This window comes from Leucoraja erinacea, chromosome 1 (assembly GCF_028641065.1).
Source record: "Leucoraja erinacea ecotype New England chromosome 1, Leri_hhj_1, whole genome shotgun sequence".
Classification (NCBI taxonomy): Eukaryota; Metazoa; Chordata; class Chondrichthyes; order Rajiformes; family Rajidae; genus Leucoraja; species Leucoraja erinaceus.
This window is the reverse complement of record NC_073377.1, coordinates 102,391,189-102,415,526: the sequence shown is the minus strand read 5'-3', so window position 1 is coordinate 102,415,526 and position 24,338 is coordinate 102,391,189. Positions and strand designations below refer to the sequence as shown.

The following is a 24,338-nucleotide window of genomic DNA, read 5'->3' as shown; positions in this document are numbered from 1 at the left end:
CTGTTGCGCAGGTCAAATTGGTTATAACGAGATTTTGATCACGAACTGGACGATGATTTAAAAGATGGATATTTCAAGCAGAGAAAAAGTTCTCTTTGATGGGGGGGGAGGGGAGCTAGGGATAAAAATAATCACTTATCAACACCTACAACAATACTGTATGACACAATGTACTTCTAGCTTGTGGTAACAAAAATAAACTTATAGTTGTTAAAAATCTATCTATATTTAAAAATCATGCTTGAAAAATAACTTTGTTATTGAGAATCTGATACTCTCAATCCCCATCCCCCTTTTCTGGATTGATACAAGTTTTTCCTCATGCAGTTTTCTGTCATGAGGTTTCTTAAAATCTCAAAGCAAAAATGAGGTATGAAGATTCCCCACAGTATTTGAAAAGCACCCTTTTAATAATACAGGTGCACAACCTTTTATCCGGTGTTCCGGAAACCGAAAAACTCCGAAAACCGGCCATTTTTTCCAGGATGTCGTCTGCGCACCAAAGCTCGAGTTTGGCGCCAAACTTGACCCAAAACGACCCACGGTCAACCCAGGTCTGTACTACTGTAGCGGCTGCCTCCTCCCCGGAGACCGGGGAGACACTTAAACATCTGTAAATCATTGCTTAAATGTTAGTCAGTTAGTTTGGAGGGCTTTTATGTGAAGGGGGGGTTGAAGGGGTAAACTTTAATTCTTAGTCCCCTACCTGGTCGGAGAGGCGGGGGAGCGGTCAATGCCTTATCGGGTCGCCGTGCAGTAAGCTCCGCAGCGCTGTGGCCGCCAACTCCCAGCTGGGGCTGCGGGCAGCGCCGGTTGTAGCTCCGACCCCGGCAACTCTACCCCTGGCTGCGAGGCGCTCCAAATCCAGCGCCGCCCGCGGCAGGACGCCCGCAGCCCCAGCTCCGCAAATGTTGGGAGTCGGCGGCGTCGCAGCACTGGGATACCAGCGGGAAGCGGGCAACGCCTTACCGGGTTGCCGTGCGGTAAGCTCCAGGGCGCTGAGGCTGCCTTGTCTCAACATTCGCGGAGCTGGGGCTGCGGGCTGGCGGCGCTGGATTTGGAGCGCCTCGCAGCCAGGGGTCGAGTTGCCGGGGTCGGAGCTCCAACCGGCGCCGCCCGCCGACCAGGTAGGGGACTAAGAATTAAAGTTTCCCCCTTCAGCCACCCACCCCACCACCACCACATAAAATCCCTCCAAACTAACTGACTAACATTTATGCAATGATTTACAATGATTCCCCGGTCTCCGGGGAGGAGGCAGCCGCTCCAGACTTTTCAAGCCGCCCGCGCTACCTACCTAATCTACGCTAAAGATCTTCCATTCGGAAATCCGAAAATGTCCGAAATCCGACAAGTGTCTGGTCCCAAGGCTTTCGGATAAAAGGTTGTGCACCATAATAATAATAATAATAATACATTTTATTTATGGGCACCTTTCAATACTCTCAAGGACATCTTACAAAATTTAGTAAACAGAATACAAAATGTAAGCGGAATGAAACAAAACAAAAAATAACGACAAAAAAAAATAAATAGTAAAGACATCAACAATATACAATTCAAAGACACAATTCAAAGATTTTGTTGAGTTACTTTCGAGAATCAATTTTTGAAAAATGTCAATTAATACTTAAAAGAGAAACAAAGTGAGAAATGTTTCGGACTGTGATCTAATCAACTACAAAACTAAAGACAGCAAGGAACTTAGCAACTGTGTACTTCAAATGTGAATGTGACAGACATCACACAACAAATCCACTTAAGGAGATACACAAAAATACAGAAACTGCTTGGATTATACCACAGCGTTTGGTTCACTTAATTAAAACTAAGCGACTTCACAGAAAAGCTGCAAAACATTGACACCACTGTTACTCAATCATATCCATCTACCCTTTTAAAATTGCAATTGTACCTCAAGGTAAAGAGCTTCAAAATATATGCAATAAAATGTCAGAAAACGGTCATGAAATGTACCTTGTCAACAGTTGAGATGAATTTGATTTTAAAAAATGAGTGTTCAGAAATAACATCTATAAGTTCTAAACGTTATTAGTGCAAGACACGATACTTAATACATGGAAGAAGATACGCAGCAGCCCTCACCTTTTAACCCCAGGGTTTGTAGCTGGAACAGTCGTCCTAGTTCGTAAGGCAAAACCCGTAACAGATTGTTATTTAAAAGCAAATCCCTGCAGAAGAAGGAGAAAAAACTTGAATGGAGAGGTTTTTCTTTAAGAATTCCATTTTCTTTCTGTTCATTTTTCCTCCCAGAATGTGATTCATCAAGTTTTATCTTGGTTATCAAGTTGCATAATCAGGCAAAAGAAAAAGCTGGTTTCCAGAATGATGGGACAGGAACACTTCACAACATCGCTAACCTTGGGACAACATTATATGCATACGTTTTTTTAATCAAGCTTGTTGTGCCTCTGGACAATAGGTGCAGGAGAAGGCCATTCGGCCCTTCGAGCCAGCACCGCCATTCAATGTGATCATGGCTGATCATCCCAAATCAGTACCCTGTTCCTGCCTTCTCCCCATATCCCCTGACTCCGTTATCTTCAAGAGCCCTATCTAGCTCTTTCTTGAAAGTATCCAGAGAACCGGCCTCCATCACCCTCTGAGGCAGAGAATTCCACAGACTTTTATCTGTTGATGTTGGTTAGAAGTTAGATGGACTTTAATCATTTTGCTTTAAATAACTTTAAGTTTAATATTTATCTCTATTTGAAGTAACTGCTATTATGCTGGAGCAACCCATTTGAAAAGAGCAGTGATAGTTTGATATAATTAAACAAGAGAAATAAAAATTAAATATTAGTAAATATATAGTAAATTTAGACATTTCCAGAAAGTCTACCTACATGCTAAACATCGACAACTGCATGCCAATAAACAAAACAGCCCCACCACCAACATCATAGTATCAAGAAATAGAAATGAAGAACTGCAGATGCTGGTTTTAAAAAAAAAAAAATGCTGGAGTAACTTGGCGGGTCAGACAACATCTCTGGAGAACGTGGATACAATCACAATCACAATCAGTTTTATTTGTCACTTGCACGATAGGTGATGTTTCAGGTCTGGGAACCTTCTCGGGGTCAGGGATTGATTGTGGTGGGGGAGTATAGGAATCTAGCTATCTCCGCAGATGTTGCCTGACCTGCTGAATAACTCCAGCACTTTGTACCAACATTATAACATCGTTCTACAGCCCTATCATATCCAACAGGCTACGACACCGACCAAAACACAAAATACTTGGTCAGGCAGCATCTATAGAGGGAATGGACAGACTGTTTGGGTTGGGACCCTTCTTCAGACTTATTGTGGTGGAGGGGAAGAGAAAGTTGGAAATGCGAGATGAGAGCAGGACAAAGCCTGCAAGTGATAATTAGATGGTACGCAAAAATGCTGGAGAAACTCAGCGGGTGCAGCAGCATCTATGGAGCAAAGGAAATAGGCAACGTTTCGGGCCAAAACCCTTCTTCAGACCAAAGATCCTATAGCGGAGTAAGATGGCTTACTCCTGCGAAATGCAATGGGCTGAAGTGTAGTACGCTACGGAGGGGATCCTGGGCATTTTTCCCCGCCCATTTTAGTAACCGGAGCATATCTGACCCGACCCGACTTGCAGTGTAATCAGCGTTGCGGGGCAACAGTTTGTGTGTGTGATATAGGGTTAGATTCATAATTCTGTCAGTTCATACTTCTGTTCATTCTTGTCAAGAATAAAATTTGACTCCGGTAATTGTCTTTTTTTTATGTTTTTTAAATCATTTCTTTTTAAATGGCTCACAAGCAGGGTTTGAGTTGAATTTGTAGTAACCGGAACCTACCCGACCCGCAGGGTAATCAACGTTGCAGGGGAACAGTTTCTGTGCGTGATATAGGGCTAGATTCATAATTCTATTAGTTCATACTTCTGTTAATTCTTGTTAAAGAATTAAATGTTTATAAACACACATACATGAATGTGATATAAATGTATATAATCATATACCACACACACAATTATATTTCTTCTGATGTTTATATCCAATGATGAACTTTATTTCAGACTAGACAAGGGACATTAAATAAGAAACATTGTAAACCTCCCCGCCTATCTAGGCCCTATCCCCACCCCTCAACTCTCTCCCCCCCCCCCCCCTCCTGGCACTCCCTCGCCTCCCCCCACACTACAATACAATATCTCCCCCCTCCTATGCCCCCCTCCCCCGGGCCCCGCCACACACCCCCTCCCCCCGCTGCCCCCCCCGGGCCGCACCCCCTTCTCCCCGGGCCGTACACCCCCCTCTCCCCGGACCGCACACCCCCCGGGCTCTCCCCACCCAAATCAAAGACCAAAGCGAAGATACGGGAGCGGAGGCGGAAGTAAAGATCCGATCTTTGGCCGGAAGCAAGATGGCGGAACAAGATGGTGGAGGCTGGTTGCTAAAATGGGTCCTATAATCACCCATGAATCTGCCCATGACCGTACTACGCGCTTGCGTGAGAGTAAGCCATCTTGCTCCGCTATAGGATCTTTGCTTCAGACTGATGGCGGGGAGAAGAAAGGAAAAAGGAGGAGGAGGAGGAGCCCGAGGACTGAGGGATGGGAGGAGACAGCCAGAGGGCTGAGGAAGGGGAGGAGACAGCAAGGGCTAACAAAATTGGGAGAATTCAATGTTCATGCCCGCAGGATGCAGACTACCCAAGCGGAATACGAGGGGCTGTTCCTCCAATTTCCAGTGTTGCTCACTCTGGCCATGGAGGAGACCCAGGACAGAGAGGTCGGACGGGGAATGGGAGCGAGAGTTGAAGTGCTGAGCCACCAGGAGGTCAGGTAGGTTCTTGCGGACCGAGCGGAGGTGTTCGGCGAAACAATCGCCCAGCCTCCGCTTAGTCTCACCGATGTAGATCAGCTGACGTTTTCTCCAACATTTTTGTGTACCTTCGATTTTCCAGCATCTGCAGTTCCTTCTTAAACAAGTGATAATTAGATATTGAGGGCGGTTTAATTGGTTGCTCGGTGGAATAAGTGACAAAGACTAAAGGCGAAAGGGAGACAAAAGGGTGTTAGATAAGCAGAGAGGAGGAGGGAGGGAGGGAGGGATATAGGGGAAAGAGGGGGTATAAATAGGAAATAAGGGACTTGAGGATGTGAGATGAGTGGACAAAGGAGGGGAAAGGACCAGGGTGACTGGGGCAGAATGGTGGGAGAAATGGATGCAGACAGGGGGGGGGTGGGGTGAGAGAGTGGGGGTAGGGAGGGTATTATTTAAACTAGGTGAGTTCAATGTTCACACCATTGGGTTGTAAGCTACCAATGTGCAATATGTGGTGCTGTTCCTCCAGTTTTAACAGCAATAAATGAACATTTCTCATTTCCAATGCTGGCAAGCACAATTCAAAGCCTTCAAATGGTGTCAAATACTTAATCTGAGAAGTATCTCACATGGCTTTTGCCCACGATCTGCCACTTTATGGATGTCAGAGTCTAGCCAATTTGTTTCACTTTGCAGAACATTTCAAGTCGATCATTATATACAAAAGCCCACATACTCCGACATCTTAGCCAAGATATATGTATTGAAATTACTTGCCCCTCAAATCAAAATATGTCTAAAGCACAATATACAAAGTGTTACATCTTCTTAAACAAATAAACTTAACATAACTAATCTTGTTAATCTCTTTCCACTGCAGTCACAAATGCCATGTTGAAATTGGTCTTGCACAAGTTGGATATAAAGAATGTCCTTTCCACACCAAGAGCAATTTCACGACCATGGATCCTGTAGATAACTGTGCAAGTGTCAGCAGCTATACTTTATTGCACCTTCTGGAAAGAACTCCGTGACAAAGGCAGTAAACTACAGGCAAGCACACTCGCAAGCATTGGAGCTTCAGGCTTTCACTAAGAGGATACCTTACATAATAATAACTTTATTTATAAAGCGCTTTTAGACAACATCAGTTACCACAACATGATTGTACCAAAGAATCCTGTCCAATAAACTGAATAGAGTTGGAGGCAAGATCACTGCTTGTCTCAGGTGTTGGACTGGGGCACTTAGGAAAAATCCACAAGAGTTGAGCTGTAATGTAAACGAACTTGGCGCAGTTAGATTCAGATTCAATTTAATTGTCATTGTCAGTGTACAGTACAGAGACAACGAAATGCATTGCAGGCTTGTATCCCCGATTCCACCTCATAATATATGTAACCAGGATCCAGAGAAGGTTTACTTGACTATTTTAATATCAAGAACAAGTACTTAGATTGGGCTATGGTTCACCGTGTCGCACTAAAGTAGCACCATCAGGCACGTGGGTGATAAGAGCCTGGTAGCAGCTTTACATCTTCAGAGCCGACAAAGATGCATTTTCTTAGAAGTTCCTCTCAAACGATGAGGAGAAACAATGTTATTTTGTCAGATACATATCTTGAATGCAACAAGACGGCAATTTTTTCGTGAAATTCACGCCTTTGAAGAAGCAGACTATCTCTTCACCACCAGAGTACGGAAATCACACGTTGTCTGATGCTCTTGACCATCCATGACCACTATTATATTATTAGATTCACTCCTTTGAAATCCACAACAATCTTGTTGGTCTTGATGATGTGACTGGCAGAGAACATCTGGATGACAACTGAAGGAACTAGATGCCACTTCACTTTCCAATCTGTAGTCAGAGCAATTCAGGTGTCGAAACCTGTGATAGGCCCCAACACTGTGTGTCTTGAGAGCCAAGGACATGCAGCAATTCTGTCTCATCTCGCCCCAATCAAGTGTTCATCATTGGTGCGAACATGTTCAAATGAGTAGATTTCATATGATTTGGAGATTCAGATATTACGTAGAATCTTCTAATTTAATCTACATTTTTCGTGATCTAGATGAGTAAACGTTGAAAGGGGTTGCAAGAATGTTCTTTTCAATTTGGATTTGTAATTGTATTCTTTTGTCTGGTTCGTGAATCAACACTGAGGTTTGTCTGGTCTGGTGAATCAACACTGAGGTATTTCTTGGTGATGCTGCACGGTTTGCAAGTTGGTTTCATACTGCATTCTTCCAGAATTCTTGGACACACCTCTAAATCCAATGATGCCTATGAGAAATACTTATTTTCTTTGGGATTTAAGCCTTGCGTTTCAATGGACTTTGCATTACTGTCTCATCAGTGTGATGCTTCCACTCATTTCCCAGAACTTCTGAATCAGTATAGTTTCATTTTTAAGTCTTCAACAGCTACAACAAAAGGAGAAAGCCAAAAAGAGAATTGCGGTTCCAAATGCTCCACGCAGTTAGAAACCAGTTAGATCCAAACTTCCTTTTTACTTGTCAAAACAAAGCAATGTGCACTCAGCTACGGAAACATCTGGAACATGGGAATGGAATTCTGCCCAGCTTGACAATTTGACTTGTTTTATTCAGACTGTGGATTACATCAACCTAAAGACAATTCTTAAATATTGAAGCAGCATCAATCAAACAAATTATAAACAATCAAATACCCATTTAACAATTAAATTCTTATTGAGATCACTTTTATGTATGTTACTAAAACATCAAACCTGAATTCATACAAATATTTATTGCCCCACACTAAATGTAGAAGGCACAGTTCAGCTGTGAACTGCCGAGTGGTTAAACAGTCCACAAGAACTGCTGCAAATGTGCATGTACAGAAATCGAGCTTAGTTCCTTACCTGAGTGACACCATGTTTCCAATTTCCGCAGGTAAACTGCGCAGTTTATTAGATGATAAATCCAAGTAAGCGAGATTATAGAGTTTGGCAATATCAGGTGGAACACGTGTCAGGTTGTTGTCATTCAAATGAAGTACAGTCAAGTGTGTCAAAGACCACAGTGAAGTACTCAAACTCCTCACGTTACCTACACAAAGAAAGAATTTAGAAATACAATAAGTTACAGGGAGTTTAACTTGGTGAATTATTTTTTTAATTCATGTATATACTAGCTGCACAAAGTATTTGATGCTGGTCAGCCGGATTTCTTTGATTATCTGCATCTTGACAGAGAATCACAAGTTAAAGCAAACATTTGGAATTAGCTTGATTTCTGGCATGTGGCCAAGGTTCATCTATAAATCCAGAAAAATATGTTTAGCAAAGAACACAAAGTGCTGGAGCAATTCAATCAGGCAGGCTCTCGGGAGGACATGGATCGGTGACATTTCAGGTCCTGACCTGAAACCCGCTGAGTTACTCCAGCACCTTTTGTTCTATGCAAGATCCCTGCATCTATAAATGTTTTGCATTTCAGCGCTAACAGCCATTTTATCAAAGGATGGTTTAGCACAGTTTATAATATTTGTTGGCTGGTTTCCTGGTGATGCTGGATTCAAGCTTAAACATACCCTTTTTGTCACACCAGACAAAAGTGAAAATTAGGGAAAATTTGGCCATTCCCAGCCTTGGACTGTAGATGGACAGATGCCGTTTCAGGTTTGGACCATATTTCGGGCTGATGGGATAGTGGGGAAGTCGTTGGAAGAAAGAGGTGATGCGAAATGTGGAGCAAGAACTGGCAAGTGACAGATGTTTCCATGTGAGGGAGAGAAGGGTGGAGATAGTTACTAAGGCTAGAGCTGATACGTGGAGAAGACGAAAGGGTGTAGATTGTAATTTCTTCCCTCTCGTTCTACATTTCACTACCCCCTTTTCCCTTTTGTATTCTCCACTTATCACTTAGCCTTGGTTAGAGTCTCCTCCTTTCTCTCTCCCACACGACTCACCTGCCAATTAACTTCTCCTGATCAGCATCCATCCACCACTTGTCAGCTCTAATTCCATCTCTTCATCCCAACTTTTTCTACTAGCTATCTGCCCTCAACTCCATCAGTCTTTACAATGGTCCACCCTAAAACATAATCTATTTTACTTCACCGACGTTGCTAGGCCCACTGAATTCTTCCCCCGGTTTGTTTTATGCTCACAATACTAGCAGCTGCAGTCTTTTGTGTCGCCTTGGACTGTGGATGCCATTTTTAGCATTTGTACCACCGTGAGAACCGGGATCAACAGTTCAGCACTTTCCAAGTTGAATAATTTGCAGCCTTCCAGTCTTCCCACACTGCATTTAATCTAGTGTTTAGACGACTGTGCTCAACAAATTTTCAAGCATAACATGCTGGTCTGTCTGAGCACATGCAAAACAACAGGTGCCGCAATGTGTTTCTAAAATACGACAGGAACACTACGAGAAAGATCAAAGAGTGAATTTTTACATTTCACAAATGGAACATTAACATCCAGGGCTTCAAAGAATTGCATGCATACGCTCTATAAATTCATGCACACCACGAGGGGAGACAAGCAGCTTTTGGCAGATCCACAATAACTCACCAGAGATTTCTAATTCTGCCCATTGTGATTTCTTCCCATTAGCCGCCTCTTCTAATGACATGATTGCATATATTCTACGTAGATCTTTTGGATCATATTTTTCTTTTGGCAATCCTATTAAGTCTAGAAAAGGAAAATAGTCAGTTTTCCAATCCAATCGCTAACACTGCTTCTTTTGACTTTTTATGAATGTAGAATTGCAAATATATCACATGGCAATGCAACATCAAATTTAGCTATTTTAATTGGCATCTGCACAATATCAAGATTCAAATATCGACTGTAACATAGCCAAATACTTCGACAATAACATAATTTCAATTACGTGGTCAGATGGACCTGATATGAACTACACAAATGTGATTAAAATAAGATGAAAATTTGATTTTTATGAATTCAAATTGCAGCAAGAGTTCCTGTTGTGCTAAATAAGCTGCAGCTATAAGCATATAAACCACTGAAGTTCATTTGTAGCATTAATGAGGAGAGGGGAGGATTTTTTTGATTTGGGTGATTAGGGAGTGCTTTTTGAATAGAGCCAGGGAAAATTCTACTTTTCAGGGAATTTTCATTTAAAACCACTGAAAATCTGCTTTAAGTGTGTATCAATAGCACATAGTATCTCACATACAACTAATAAACAGTACATGAAGCAGAGTGATAGAGGCAGGAAAGAAGCAAGAAAGCAATTGCTACAAAACATGCCATAATGTAAACATGTACAAACAGTTCACAATTTAGACTGAAGGATGCTTATTTTTCAATTAACTTATAAAATGACATACAAGGTTGATCACGGTTCAATACTCAATGAGTTTTGTTGTGAAGGTCAGAATACTGTCACAAACAGGGTGCAAATCAGTGAAAATAAAATCTGTAAATGAACAAATATAGCATTTTTGATCCCAGAAAGATTCATTAAAGTGAGCTCTGGAACCTGGATGGACCTGTTGGTTTTGTTTATCAGATCAGAAAATGATTTTATTCATAATTTCAGAAGTTATTCAATAAGATGTCCCTCAGAAATCTATCCATGGAAATGAAGGTATATACAATAGTTAAAAAGTACATAAGATACCGTGAAATGCATTGGTCAGATAAGGAGGATTGAATTGGGAAATCCAGGATGATTGATTGGCCCAATTTATTTCTCATTTTTTACATACTGATGTTTTTAAACCAGCAAAATGAAGTGTATAGAAAGAGGCTACTTTTCAATGAGTTTTATAGGGTAGACACAAAGTTGATATTTCCTTTTATTGAGGTGTCCAGAACCAGGGAATCAAACCCTCTATTTTGTTAGCCACTCAGGACAGTTGAGAATACATTTCTTAATTGTAAGATAGTGAATCCTTGGAACCCACTACTCTTGAGGGACAATCATGTGTACAAACAAGGTAAAGATCAATAGATTATTAGATGCCAAGGGAATCAAATTATCTGGGATTTATACAGGAAAGCGACACCAAGGTAAAACATCACCTGCGACCTACTTCTACTTATTTTTCTTACATTCAATATTTTATGTATTTTTTCACCCAAATCTCCCATGCTCACTGACCAAGAAAGCTACCCACAACGAGCTTACAATCTATGGTGCACACTTCTGCTTTATTCACATCAGTTGCTATCAGGTATCTCATGGTGTCTAGCACTTAAATTATCAATGTGATCAACAAACACCCAATCAATTTAAAGAATCTTCACCAACAGCAAACAAAAAACAAAATACACAAGCAATATCCCATTATAGCAATATCGATATAATTGCACGTTCAAATTTTTTTTTTAAACTGGAAAATCTACACAATATAATAAATGTTATGGGGAAGGAAATTCATTACATTTTGAAGAATGAGGATATTACAACCTACATGCATAAAATTCGTTTTCAGGCAGCACAGCGGTGCAGCTGGTAGAGCTGCTGTCTCACAGCGTCAGAGATCCTGACCTTGGGTGCTATCTGTGTGAAGTTTATATGTTCTCCCTGTGACAGCCAAAGCTTCCTCCATGTGGGCCGGTTTCCTCCCACATCCCAAAAGCATGCAAATTGTTAGGTTAGGTTAGGTCTGTGTGTGTGTCTGCCTGCCTTTGTGCCTGCCTGCCTCTGCCTGTGTGTGTCTGTCTCTGCGTCTGTCCGTCCGTGTGTGTGTGTGTGTGTGTGTGTGTGTGTGTGTGTGTGTGTGTGTGTGTGTGTGTGTGTGTGTGTGTGTGTGTGTGTGTGTGTGTGTGTGTGTGTGTGTGTGTGTGTGCCTCTGTCTCTAAAAGTGGAATAACATTGAACAAGTGTGAACGGGTGATCAATGGTCGCTGTGGACTGGCAGACCAAATAATCTGTTTCTCTCTCTAAAACTTAAAACAATTAAAAAAAATGTAGGGACCACAGATTTCATTAAGAGTGATTACACCGTGAAGATACACCATTAAAATACATCATTAAAAATATTTAAGAAAGAACTGCAGATGCTGGAAAAAATCAACGGTAGACAAAAATTATGGAGAAATTCAGCGGGTGAGGCAGCATCTATGGAGAGAAGGAATAGGCGACGTATCGGGTCAAGACCATTCTTCAGTCTGATGCTGCCTCACCTGCTGAGTTTCCCCATTAAAAATATTCACACCTTTCAAAGTGTGACATTTTTTTAGATATTTCACACAGTTTGTAAATTCCTGAAATTCACATCAACATTGACTGTTCGGGAGAACATCCAAAACACAAACTGTGAAAATCCAGGAATCTGTTGGAAGGAACTCCTGGAATTCCAAATGAGAGTACAAAAATCTAAACGAAACCATCTACTTCACAATGTTACGACTCTAAACCCCATCAATTTCACTGTCATCATAAACAAATAAGACAAATTATTTAGTCTTATTTTCGTCACTAAGAGACGTCCCCGAGCTCCGACGTACCCGCTGCGAACATTCTATGTGCTTACCACGAGTTTGATTTTTTTTGTATAAACTCGGGAGAGCTCTTGAATTACTGTGTACTGTGGGACAGGCCCTTTAGTCCCTCCTAATAGCCTATGGACAATGTTGCCACTGCAACAGTAAAATTTCTTAGTTGCAGTACCAGTCAGGACAGCACCAGTTGCTTGGCAGAATTTCATACCCATTATCATGATCTGGCCAGATTGGTATTTTCTTATTTTCTGCCATTGCAGTACATTAATACTTCCAAATGAAAAAGATGACAGAATAATATCCGAAGATATTTCTATCTTTCATTCCGTAACTTTCTGTTACCAAGTTCAGCAATATCAGCATAACCCAATCTAATTCAGATGACAAATGTGTCTCAGAAACACCTTACATAAACTAACTACGTCATTAACAAACGTGTATTTTTTAAGGTACACAAAAAAGCTGGAGAAACTCAGCGGGTGCAGCAGCATCTATGGGGCGAAGGAAATAGGCAACGTTTCGGGCCGAAACCCTTCTTCAGACTGATCGGGGGCGGGGGGGGGCGGGGACAAGAAAGGACAAAGGAGGAGGAGCCCGAAGGCTGGAGGATGGGAGGAGACAGCAGGGGGACTGAGGAAGGGGAGGAAACAGCAAGGACTAACAAAATTGGGAGAATTCGATGTTCATGTCCCCAGGATGCAGACTCCCCAAACGGAATATGAGGTGCTGTTCCTCCAATTTCCGGTGCTGCTCGCTGTGGCCATGGAGGAGACCCAGGACAGAGAGGTCGGAGACGGAGTGGGAGGGGGAGTTGAAGTGCTGAGCCACCGGGAGGTCAGCTTGGTTATTGCGGACCGAGCAGAGGTGTTCGGCGAAACGATCGCCCAACCTCCGCTTGGTCTCACCGATATAGATCTGCTGACATCTAGAGCAGCGGACGCAATAGATGAGGTTGGAAGAGATGCAGGTAAACCTCTGTCGCACCTGGAATGACTGCTTGGGTCCTTGAACGGAGTCGAGGGGGGAGGTAAAGGGACAAGTGTTGCATCTCTTGCGGTTGCAAGGGAAAGTGCCCGGGGAGGGGGTGGTACGAGAGGGAAGGGAAGAATTGACAAGGGAGTTATGGAGGGAGCGGTCTTTGCGGAAGGCAGATATGGGGGGAGATGGGAAGATGTGGCGAGTGGTGGGGTCACGTTGGAGGTGGCGAAACTGACGGAGGATTACTTTTTGTATGTGACGGCTGGTGGGGTGAAAAGTGAGGACTAGGGGGACTCGGCCCTTGTTGCGAGTGGGGGGGATGGGGAGAGAGAGCAGTGTTGCGGGGTATGGAAGAGACCCTGGTGCGAGCCTCATTTATGGTGGAGGAGGGGAACCCCCGTTCCCTGAATAATGAGGACATTTCAGATGTCCTGGTGTGGAACGCCTCATTCATGGAGCAGATGCGGCGTAGACGGAGGAATTGGGAGTAGGGGATGTAGTCCTTACAGGAAGCAGGGTGGGAAGAAGTGTAGTCCAGATAGCCATGGGAGTCAGTGGGTTTATAGTGTATGTCGGTCAGAAATCTTTTATTTTTTAACATGCAAGATTTACTTCTATTTTCTATCAGTGACCAAATTCTGACCAGGCAATATGTAGTAAAATCAAAACACGTCTAAATTATTGGAAATACAATGGTTGCATTGCAGTTAAAAATTGTTGCAGTTATTTTATGAGAGCCACTGGACATTAAATTACAAGAACCTGATAACACACAGGAGCAGGAAAACCAAAAATAAAGGAGAAACCACTGCCTTTGCCTCTTGTCTACCCCGACCACAAACCTCTGCGCTAACTCCTTAATTCTCCAAATTCAAGCTACGCTACATTTCATTGTCCCCATGTGTCTCCTTCAGAATGACAACTCCTGACTTTCATGTTATCCCATGAGCCACATTGACAGAGAAGAATTAATGTCATGAGATGAGAAAGGATTTACAAAAGCTCATAAACTTAACATATTAACGGTTTTCCTTTCCACAGAAGCTTCCTGACATGCTGAATATTTATAATATCATTTCTTTTTATTGCTGGTTTCAACCATTTGCTGTTTTTAGACCATATATTAAAAGAGAATACCCATTCTTCTTGTTATAGAGCTGTCCATGCATTAAATCACAAGGATGAAACAAATGTCTTTGGATAAGGTCATCTCCATAACAAGAAATTATTCTTTTCTGCCTTTTGCCATCCTATAATCCCCTCGTCTTACTCCCATTTTAATCACACTTGTAGCATCTGTACCCAGAGCGATGAGCTGCTTGTTCTGCCCATTCTTCAATTATGTTTCTGTAAAAGCTTTAAACATCCCACGTACCAATCAATGCTCCAAGTTCATCTATCTTACATGTCAGGCTTCTTGCGTGCAAACAAATGCAATTTATCCTATCATCCCACATTCTCATCAGCTACACGACTGCTTTAGGTCCCACCCTTTTGCCAAACTAGATTAAACCCTCCTGAATGGCACTAACAAATCTCTCTGCCAGGATATCCTTGTTCTCCTCCAATTTAGGTGCAACCCAAAGCACTATTTTTCTGCTGGTCATTTTCCCAAGTGAGTTTTAAGTGATTCTCTAGTTCCAGATCACAATCATGTTATAACCAATTTGATCTGCATAGGACAAATAGTGTTCACAAAATCATCAGTACCATTATATCAAGATAGCGCTACTTTTATTGGGTAAGAAGCTTGCCATCCCACAAAACTATTTGTTGCTGCTTCACACTGAGATAAACTGATGGCAAGAATTTGCAGACAGAAAATTAAATTCCAACTTTAAATTTCCTAAATATTGGTCTTGTCCAATACAATATACTATAATATGGCTTTGTGCATTGAAGACTGTTGTTTGTGATTTGAGAACGTTCATGGTTTCAACTCTCAATAAGTACTTTTTTATTTTTATGCAGGGACTGCTTTCAGAAGACACATGACTATTTAGCAAGACAAATGCTAGTGAACAGATAATACCTGACAAAGTCAGATGGTCACAATGATAAAAAACAATAAAGCTTTCAAGCTTTACCAGTGGTGCAGAAATATACTTATCAATCTTTGTGTGGAAATGTACAACAAACAAGGTTATCCTGAAATCAATTAAGATTGAATTATTGCCACTCGAGTGAAAGAGGTGTAAACATTGTGTTTTTTTATGCAGCTTCTTGCTGATGACTACATACTCAGGGATACAAGAAGAAATTCAGGGATACAACTATATGCCCTTCAGCCCAACTTCATGCCGACCATCAACTACCAATTTGTACTAAAGTTGCACTAATCCCATTCTACATTCTACTTGTCGCTTTACCTCCCCCCTCGACACCATCCAAGGACCCAGGCAGTCTTTCCAGGTGAGGCAGAGATTCACCTGCACCTCCTCCAACCTCATCTACTGCATTCGCTGTTCCAGGTGTCAACTTCTCTACATAGGCGAGACCAAGTGCAGGCTCGGCGATTGTTTTGCAGTACACCTCTGCTCAGTCCGTCTTAACATACATGATCTCCTGGTGGCTCAGCACTTCAACTCCCTCTTCCTTTCCCAATCTGACCTTTCTGTCCGCGGCCTCTTCCATTTCCAGAGTGAGGCCCAGTGCAAATTGGAGGAACAGCACCTCATATTTCGCTTTACATCCCAGCAGTATGAACATTGATTTCTCTAATTTCAGATAGTCCTTCCTTCCCCTCCCCTTCCCAGCTTTCCCACAAGCCATTATCTCCGCCTCTTTTCTTTTTCCTGCCCCCCCCCCCCCCCGACATCAGTCTGAAGAAGGGTTTCAACCCGAAAAGTCGCCTTCTCTCCATAGATGCTGCCTCACCCGCTAAGTTCCTCCAGCATTTTTGTCTACCTTCGAATTTTCCAGCATCTGCAGTTCTTTCTTAAATAGAACAAAAAACAAAATCAGCAGGGTTCTTCAAAGACAAAATCTGCCACTATTTTTGGATTCAAAAGAATAGCTATTTTGTGTATGCCAGTGCAAGCAAAATTAAAAAGATATGTAAACATCATTTTTAAACTTTTTTCAAACTCAATGTTTTAATGCCTGAAAAAATAAAAATTAAATATTACATTAGTTTTTGCCTTTTCATGGAATGTGATGAAAATATTTCAACCTCTTCCCAAAGTTTGGATGTGATGTATTAGTGCACAGGTGAGAAAACATAATTTAAATGTGGAGTGTACTTCATATTTCAAATTATATTGATGCTATTCAACAGACATTACTGATCACTGAATGATATATTACTGAGAAACATCACTTCTCATACCATTCTTTTGCATCCAGTTCTTTGATGCCTTGTCAAAGGAGTGGTGCCAAGAATTAAACAAAATTTAGTGCCCTTCATAACATTTGGGACAAAGGCCCATCATTTATTTATTTGCCCCTGTACTCAACAATTTGAGATTTGTAATAGAGAAAAAAAAATCACATGTGGTTAAAGTGCACATTGTCAGATTTTAATAAAGGCAATTTTTATACATTTTGGTTTCACCATGTTGAAATTACAGCAGTGTTTATACAAAGTCCCCCCATTTCAGAACACCATAATGTTTGGGACACAGCAATGTCATATAAATGAAAGTAGTCATGTTTAGTATTTTGTTGCATATCCTTTGCATACAATGGCTGCTTGAAGTCTGTGAACATGGACATCACCAGTTGCTGAGTGTCTTCTCTGGTGATGCTCTGCCAGACCTGTATTGCAGCCCTTTAGCTTATGCTTTTTTGGTGGCTAGTCCCCTTCAGTTTTCTCTTCAGCTCATAAAAGGCATGGTCAATTGGGTTCAGATCGGGTGATTGACTTGGCCACTGAAGAATTGACCATTTTTTAGCCTTGAAAAACTCTTTTGTTGCGTTAGCATGTGTGTTTGGGATCATTGTCTTGCTGTAGAATGAGCTGCTGGCCAATGTTTTGAGGCATTTGTTTGAACTTGAGCAGATAGGATATGTCTATACACTTCAGAATTCATTTTGCTACTACCATCAGCAGTTGTATCATCAATGAAGATAAGTGAGCCAGTACCTTTAGCAGCCATACATGCCCAGGCCATAACACCCCCACCACCGTGTTTCACAGATGAGGTGGTATGCTTCGGATCTTGGGCAGTTCCTTCTCTCCTCCATACTTTGCTCTTGCCATCACTCTGATATGTTAATCTGATGAACTGTTTTGACTGTTTTACTGTTCTTTTTACAATCCATTTTCTCGGGATATCTAAATCCAAATTTTATTAGTTATTTATGTTATGGCATCGGTTGGAAGCTGCATACCAAATCTTGTTGCGCTTACGTGCAATGACAATAAAATATATTATTATTATTATTATATTATCTTCGTCTCATCTGTCCACAAGATCTTTTTCCAAAACTATGGTTGCTCTTTTAGTACTTCTTGGCATACTGTAACCCAGTCATCCAATTTTTGCAGATAAGCAATGCTTTGCACCTTGTATTTCTGTTCATGAAGTCTTCTGCGGACAGTGGTCATTGACAAATCTACACCGGACTCCTGATTATGTAAAAGAATATGTGTGTTATGATTGTGTTTATAATTTGTTTGGTTGTTTGTCTTTTGCACAAAAGTCCGCGAGCATTGCCACTTTCATTTCACTGCACATCTCGTATGTGTATGTGACAAATAAACTTGACTTGACGAGTGTTTCTGATCTGTCGGACAGGCGTTTGGGGATTTTTCTTTACTATAGAGAGAATTTTTCTGTCATCAGCTGTGAAGGTCTTCTTTGACTTGTCAGTCCCTTTGCGATTAGTAAGCTCACCAGTGCTCTCTTTCTTCTAATGATCCCAGCAGTTGATTTTCGTAAGCCCAAGGTTTGGCTAACAGTTTTATCCTTGTTCCTCAGTCTCATAATGGCTTCATTGACTTTCATTGGCACAACTTTGGTCCTCATGTTGATAAACAGCAATAAATGTTTTCAAAGGTGATGGAAAGACTTGATGAAAGACTAGGTGCTGAGAGCTCTTTTATACCTGCATTAAGGGGGCATTTAAACACACCTGAGCAATTACAAACACCTGTGAAGCCATGTGTCCCAAACATTATGGTGCCCTGAGCTGTAATTTCTACATGGTGAAACCAAAATGTATAAAAATAACCTTTAATAAAATCTGACAATGTGCACTTTAACCACATGTGCTTTTTTTTCTATTACAAATCGAAAATTGTTGAGTAAAGAGGCAAATAAATAAATGATGGGTCTTTGTCCCAAATATTATGGAGGGCACTGTACTTCAGCGTGGAAAAGTCTTTTTTTGTTTTAGTATTTTTTCTTTTGTTGCAACATGCTGTATGCAGCGGCTGTATTTCCTGAGGTCTCTGCGGAGAGCAAACGTCTCACAGCCGCTGCTGCTGTCCTTCTACCGATGCGCCGTGGAAAGTATCCTCTCCTATGGCATCCTGGTGTGGTTTGATAACTGCACTGTGGCTGAGAGGAGGGCGCTGCAGAGAGTTATAAAAACTGCACAGAGCATCACAAACGCTCAACTGCCCTCCTTGGATGATATATATAGAGCCCGATGTTTGCGCCGGGCCACAAACATCAAGCAGGACACATCCCACCCTGCCAACCACCTTTTCACTCTGTTACCCTCTGGGAGGCGATTCAGGTCTCTGAAGACTCGCACCGTAGACTAAAAAATAGTTTCTACCCATGTGCGAAAAAAAGAGCTTGATTCCAACAGAGAACACTGGGGAAGCAAAATGTAATTCCAAGAAATGCAACATTCTTTTAAAATTATTTTTAAATACTTATTTATTATTTTTACTAATAAGTGTACATATATGTCAATGGTTGTCGTGTTTGTATTTTTTAACCGGAGGAGATGCAATGGAATTTCGTTGCACAGTATTGTGCAATGACAATAAACATATTCATTCATTCATTCATGTCATTCATGTCATTGCAATTTGTGCCAAGACTTTCCCACACACAAGTAATCTTAATGTATTCAAGACATCGTTGCATTTCACCTCCATTTATCTTATTCTGGAACTATTCTTTTAGACAATAGGTGCAGGAGTAGGCAATTCGGCCCTTCAAGCCAGCACCCCATTCAATATGATCATGACTGATCATCCACAATCAGTATCCCATTCCTGTCTTCTCCCCATATCCCTCGACTCCACTATCTTTAAGAGCTGTATCTAACTCTCTCTTGAAAGCATCCAGTGAACCGGCCCTCACCGCCCTCTGAGGCAGAGAATTCTACAGACTCACAACTTTCTGTGTGAAAAGTTATTTCCGCATCTCCGTTCATAATGGCTTACCCCTTATTCTTAAACTGTGGCCCCTGGTTCTGGACTCCCCCAACATTGGGAACATGTTTCCTGCCTCTAGCGTGTCCAAACCCTTATTAATCTTATATGTTTCAATAAGATCTCCTCTCATCCTTCTAAATTCCAGAATATACAAGCCCAGCTGCTCTATTCTATCAACATATGACAGTCCTGTCATCCCAGGAATTAACCTTGTAAACCTACACTGCACTCCCTCAATAGCAAGAATGTCCTTGCTCAAATTTGGAGACCAAAACTGCACACAGTACTCCAGGTGTGGTCTCACTAGGGCCCTGTATAACTGCAGAAGGACCTCTTTGCTCCTACACTCAACTCCTCTTGTTATGAAGGCCAACATGCCATTCGCTTTCTTCACTGCCTGCTGTACCTGTATGCTTACTTTCAGTGACTGATGAACAAGGACCCCCAGATCCCGTTGCACTTCCCCTTTTCCCAACTTGACACCATTTGGATAATAATCTGCCTTCCTGTTTTTGCCACCAAAGTGGACAACCTCACATTTATCCACATTAAACTGCATCTGCCATGCATCTACCCACTCACCCAACCTGTCCAAGTCACCGCGCATCATCATAGCATCCTCCTTGTAGTGCACACTGCCACGCAGCTTTGTGTCATTTGCAAATTTGCTAATGCTACTTTTAATCCCTTCATCTAAATCATTACATATTGTAAATAGCTGCCGTCCCAGCTATTTATGTCATTAGTTTCACAGCGGAGCCATTCCTAACACTAATCCACCCACCATCCCATTTCCCCAAACTCACTCACAACCATTTAAATTTTCCTCCACGATACCCGCTACATCAACAAAGGTGTTGCTCCCAGCATGTCCGCCAGACCCGACTGCATGTCCTTCCTGATCAGGTCTCATGCCAAAGAAGCTACAGCCCTCAATCCTATACTATTTCTCTCATCTCAACTTTTATTTTCTCCTGCACATATACTCATGAATGCATTCCATTGAGAGGTGTGTAGAGATTCTGACTTAAGTTTCTGCTTATTAATTTTCTTTTCAATCCCAAAACATGCCAGAGAAGCTGCCACTGTTAATGACATAGACAACGTGGAAACAAGCACTTCAGCCCACCGAGTGCACACTGACTACCAATCACCCAGACACTAGTTCTATCCAGCACCCTCGAGTCAATTTACATTTAGAAACATAGAAAATAGTGCAGGAGTAGGCCATTCGGCCCTTCGAGCCAGCACCGCCATTCAATATGATCATGGCTGATCATCCAAAATCAGTACCCCGTTCCTGTTTTTTCCCCCATTACATTTCTCTCATCGCAGGTCAAGTTTTCTTATCTCCTGCACATATACTAATGATTGAATTCCATTGAAAGTTGTGTAGAGATGATGACATAAGTTTCTGATTATCAAATTTCTTCTCAATCCCAAAACATGCCCGAGAAGGTGAAATTGTCAATTACATTCAGAATGTATTCCCCAGAAAATAAAAATCAGAATTAAAAAATATATTTTTACAAAGCTGTGCAAAAACTCTCCAACATTCTCAGCATTTATATAATCATTATATTCAATTATGGGACAAGGGGTCACAGCTTAAGGATAAAGGGGAAATCCTTTAAAACCGAGATGAGAAGAACTTTTTTTCACGCAGAGAGTGGTGAATCTCTGGAACTCTCTGCCACAGAGGGTAGTTGAGGCCACTTCATTGGCTATATTTAAGAGGGAGTTAGATGTGGCCCTTGTGGCTAAGGGGATCAGGGAGTATGGAGAGAAGGCAGGTACGGGATACTGAGTTGGATGATCAGCCATGATCATATTGAATGGCGGTGCAGGCTCGAAGGGCCGAATGGCCTACTCCTGCACCTAATTTCTATGTTTCTATTAGCATCATACTCAGTAGTGTTCACACCTAGCTTTAAGCAAAATGCCATTGTCACTCATTTGGGCCTTTGGAGTGATATCTGTTCCCTTGTTTGAGGGGTTGGCCCCACTGCACCCTGCCCCTGAATGTCCAGCAATCAAAAAACTCTAGTCTGTGGTCCTCCCCCAAAGATTCTTGGTGTTGGCTGCACCAAGCTTCAGTGTGTCCCTCAGCACGTAACAATGCAGTCTGAAATGGTCCAGTCGGCAACATTCCCTGATGGATATTTCAATCGGTCATAGAGTCAAACAGTGTGGAAACAGGCCCTTCAGCCCAATTTGCCCACACCAACCACCTTACCCCATCTACACTGGTCCCACCTGCCCACATTTGGACCATATCCTCTCCATGTACCTGTACAAATGTCATGATAGTGCCTCCCACAACCACCTCCTCTGGAACCTTGTTCCATACACCCACCATCCTTGGTGTAAAAAAGTTATCCCTTAGGTTCCTATCACCTTAAACTTATGTCCTCTAGTTCTTGAATGCCCTGTGCTTGGCAAAAGACTATGTATTTGTCTGATCTATTCCTCTCATGATCTTGTACATCTCTATAAGATCACCCCTCATCCTCCTGCGCACCAAGGAATAAAGTCCTTAGCTTGCTCAACTTCTCCTTGTAGCTCTGGCCCTCGAGTCCCAGTAATATTCTCATAAATCTTCTCTGCACTTTCCAGTTTCACAATATCATTCCTAACCTGGTGACCAAAACTGAACATCATACTGAAATGTGGCCTCACCAATGACTTAATCAACTGTAATATGACCTCCCAACTTCAATACTCAAGACTCTGACTGATGAAAGCCAATTTGCCAAAAGCTTTCTTGACCAACTTTCAAGGAATAATGTGACCCCACTTTCAAGGAACAATGTACCTGCACCCCTAGATCCCTCTGCTCTGCAACACTCCCTAAAGCCCTGCCATTCACTGTGTAGGTCCTGCCCTTGTTAGATTGCCCAAAATACAACTCCTTGCTTTTCTTTGTATTACATTCCATCAACCAATCTTCAGCCCACCTGCCCATCTGATCAAGATCATGCTGTAATTATTGACAATCATGTTCATTACCTACAATACCACAAACTTTAGTCTCATCTTCAAACTTGCTCATCATGCTTTGTACTTTCTCATCCAAATTATTGATATAGATGACAATCAGCCATCGGCCCAGCACCGAACCCCAAGGCACACCAATAGTCACAGGGATCCAGTCTGAAAAGTAACCCTCTACCATTGCCCTCAGCTTCCTTTTGAAGGGCCGAATGGCCTACTCCTGCACCTATTGTCTCTATTATTTAATTAAGCCAATTTTCTATCCAGTCATCCATCTCTTCTTGGATCCCACACAATCTCTGCAGGGAGACCAACAGCAGCACTTGATATCCGTCTCCAATGCGTCCCTGGAAACAGCCCATATATAAGAGAGCTTTTTGTGATAAACCATGACAAGGACCCTTGCGTCATTCTTCAGACCCTCTTCGCAAATCCATACCCTGCAAAGAGGTGGCTAGCCAAGGGATGTATACAATCAGTACAATTTGTGTTCAGAGCAGATCAGCAGCACTGTGACATGAAGCTCTCTGCACTATTCCTTCAGTATGCCCCAAGTGCCAAAAATAGCATTCTGTTTTGCTTGAGTTTTATTAAACATCCACATCCATTACTCAAAGGGGAAGGTGTAAAAGTCAGTCAACCATACAAATAAATAATCTTTTAAAACAAATATTATATGCAATGAGAAAAAGCGAATGGGAGCCAAAGTAGTTTTGGCTGAGATAAAATTACTGAATAATTGTGAAAGATATGATAGAGAAAGGTACATAAAATTCAGTGACATTCACAGATTAAGCACATGGGTGACATTGTGGCAGACTTCAGAGCAGACAAGTGTACAGATGAATTGATACAGAGAAAGATCAATATTAATTCATCTGTGAATTAGAAACAATGGAACCCAAAAATATTCAATTTGAATGTATCACGATCAGTTGAATATAGTAAATGAAAATTTAAAAACGTGTATATGGTGGAACATGTGGTGGACATATATAAAAACATGAAAATGTAATATAGACAGTTACATTGAGGGTCAGAATGTTTAAAAATGGAAGCTAGTTGTGTTAAAACTGTGTGAAACGTGTACCAGACTGCATCTGGGTCATTGTGTACTGTCGCTGGCACCACACCTTGCTAAGGATATAATGACCTTGGAATGGGTTCAGCAGTGGTACACTATAACATTACAAAATGAGTACATAAACGAGAATGAGAATATAAAAGTGGAAGGATAATTTAATCAAAGTCGTAAGATTTTGAAAGGAACCGAGAGGGTTGCTGACAGTATCATCTGTTCCAAGGAGATTGTAGAAAAAGTGTACACAATATTAAAAAGGAAACAAGGCCATTCTTTTGAGAAGCTAGGAAGCACATATTAACAAAAAGAGAGAAATGGATACATCTCTCCCAGAAACAAAAGACGACTTTTTCAAAATCCTAAGAGGAAGGCCTGTCCCTGTAATCGCACCTTGTTAGATCAATACTTCACATCAAAATACAAACTGTATTTGGATGAAACTGGTAACTTATTAAAAAATAGACAAAAGAACAATGAACAGGATCATTTTTGTTCTTTATGAGATCAGACACAATTATTTACCATTGAACATCACAAAGTAATTTTGATTGCTATATTGGGACGCTTGCAGATGTAGAATACAAAATAAAAATATATATTTATTTTAATTGAAAGAGACATTGCAAATTATAACGTTCAGATATTTACCCAAGGTAAATTATCTTGCCTTAACTTCA

The 24,338-nt window shown here is 41.5% G+C and overlaps 1 protein-coding gene across 3 annotated transcripts in view; it reads right to left on the bottom strand.

The window, feature by feature from the left end:
- cnot6l (CCR4-NOT transcription complex, subunit 6-like) overlaps positions 1–24,338 on the bottom strand; it is a 74,804-nt gene that overhangs the window by 40,104 nt on the left and 10,362 nt on the right. For 2 of the 3 annotated variants that reach the window (XM_055640314.1, XM_055640322.1), the window contains exons 2-4: positions 9,365–9,487; positions 7,706–7,892; positions 2,107–2,192 (exon numbers count right to left, since the gene is read on the bottom strand). In XM_055640314.1, coding sequence (XP_055496289.1) covers positions 2,107–2,192; positions 7,706–7,892; positions 9,365–9,425 — 334 coding nt within the window. In that variant the 5' untranslated portion in view covers positions 9,426–9,487. The remainder of the gene's footprint in view (positions 1–2,106; positions 2,193–7,705; positions 7,893–9,364; positions 9,488–24,338) is intronic. The other variant, XM_055640331.1, reaches the window with a different exon arrangement.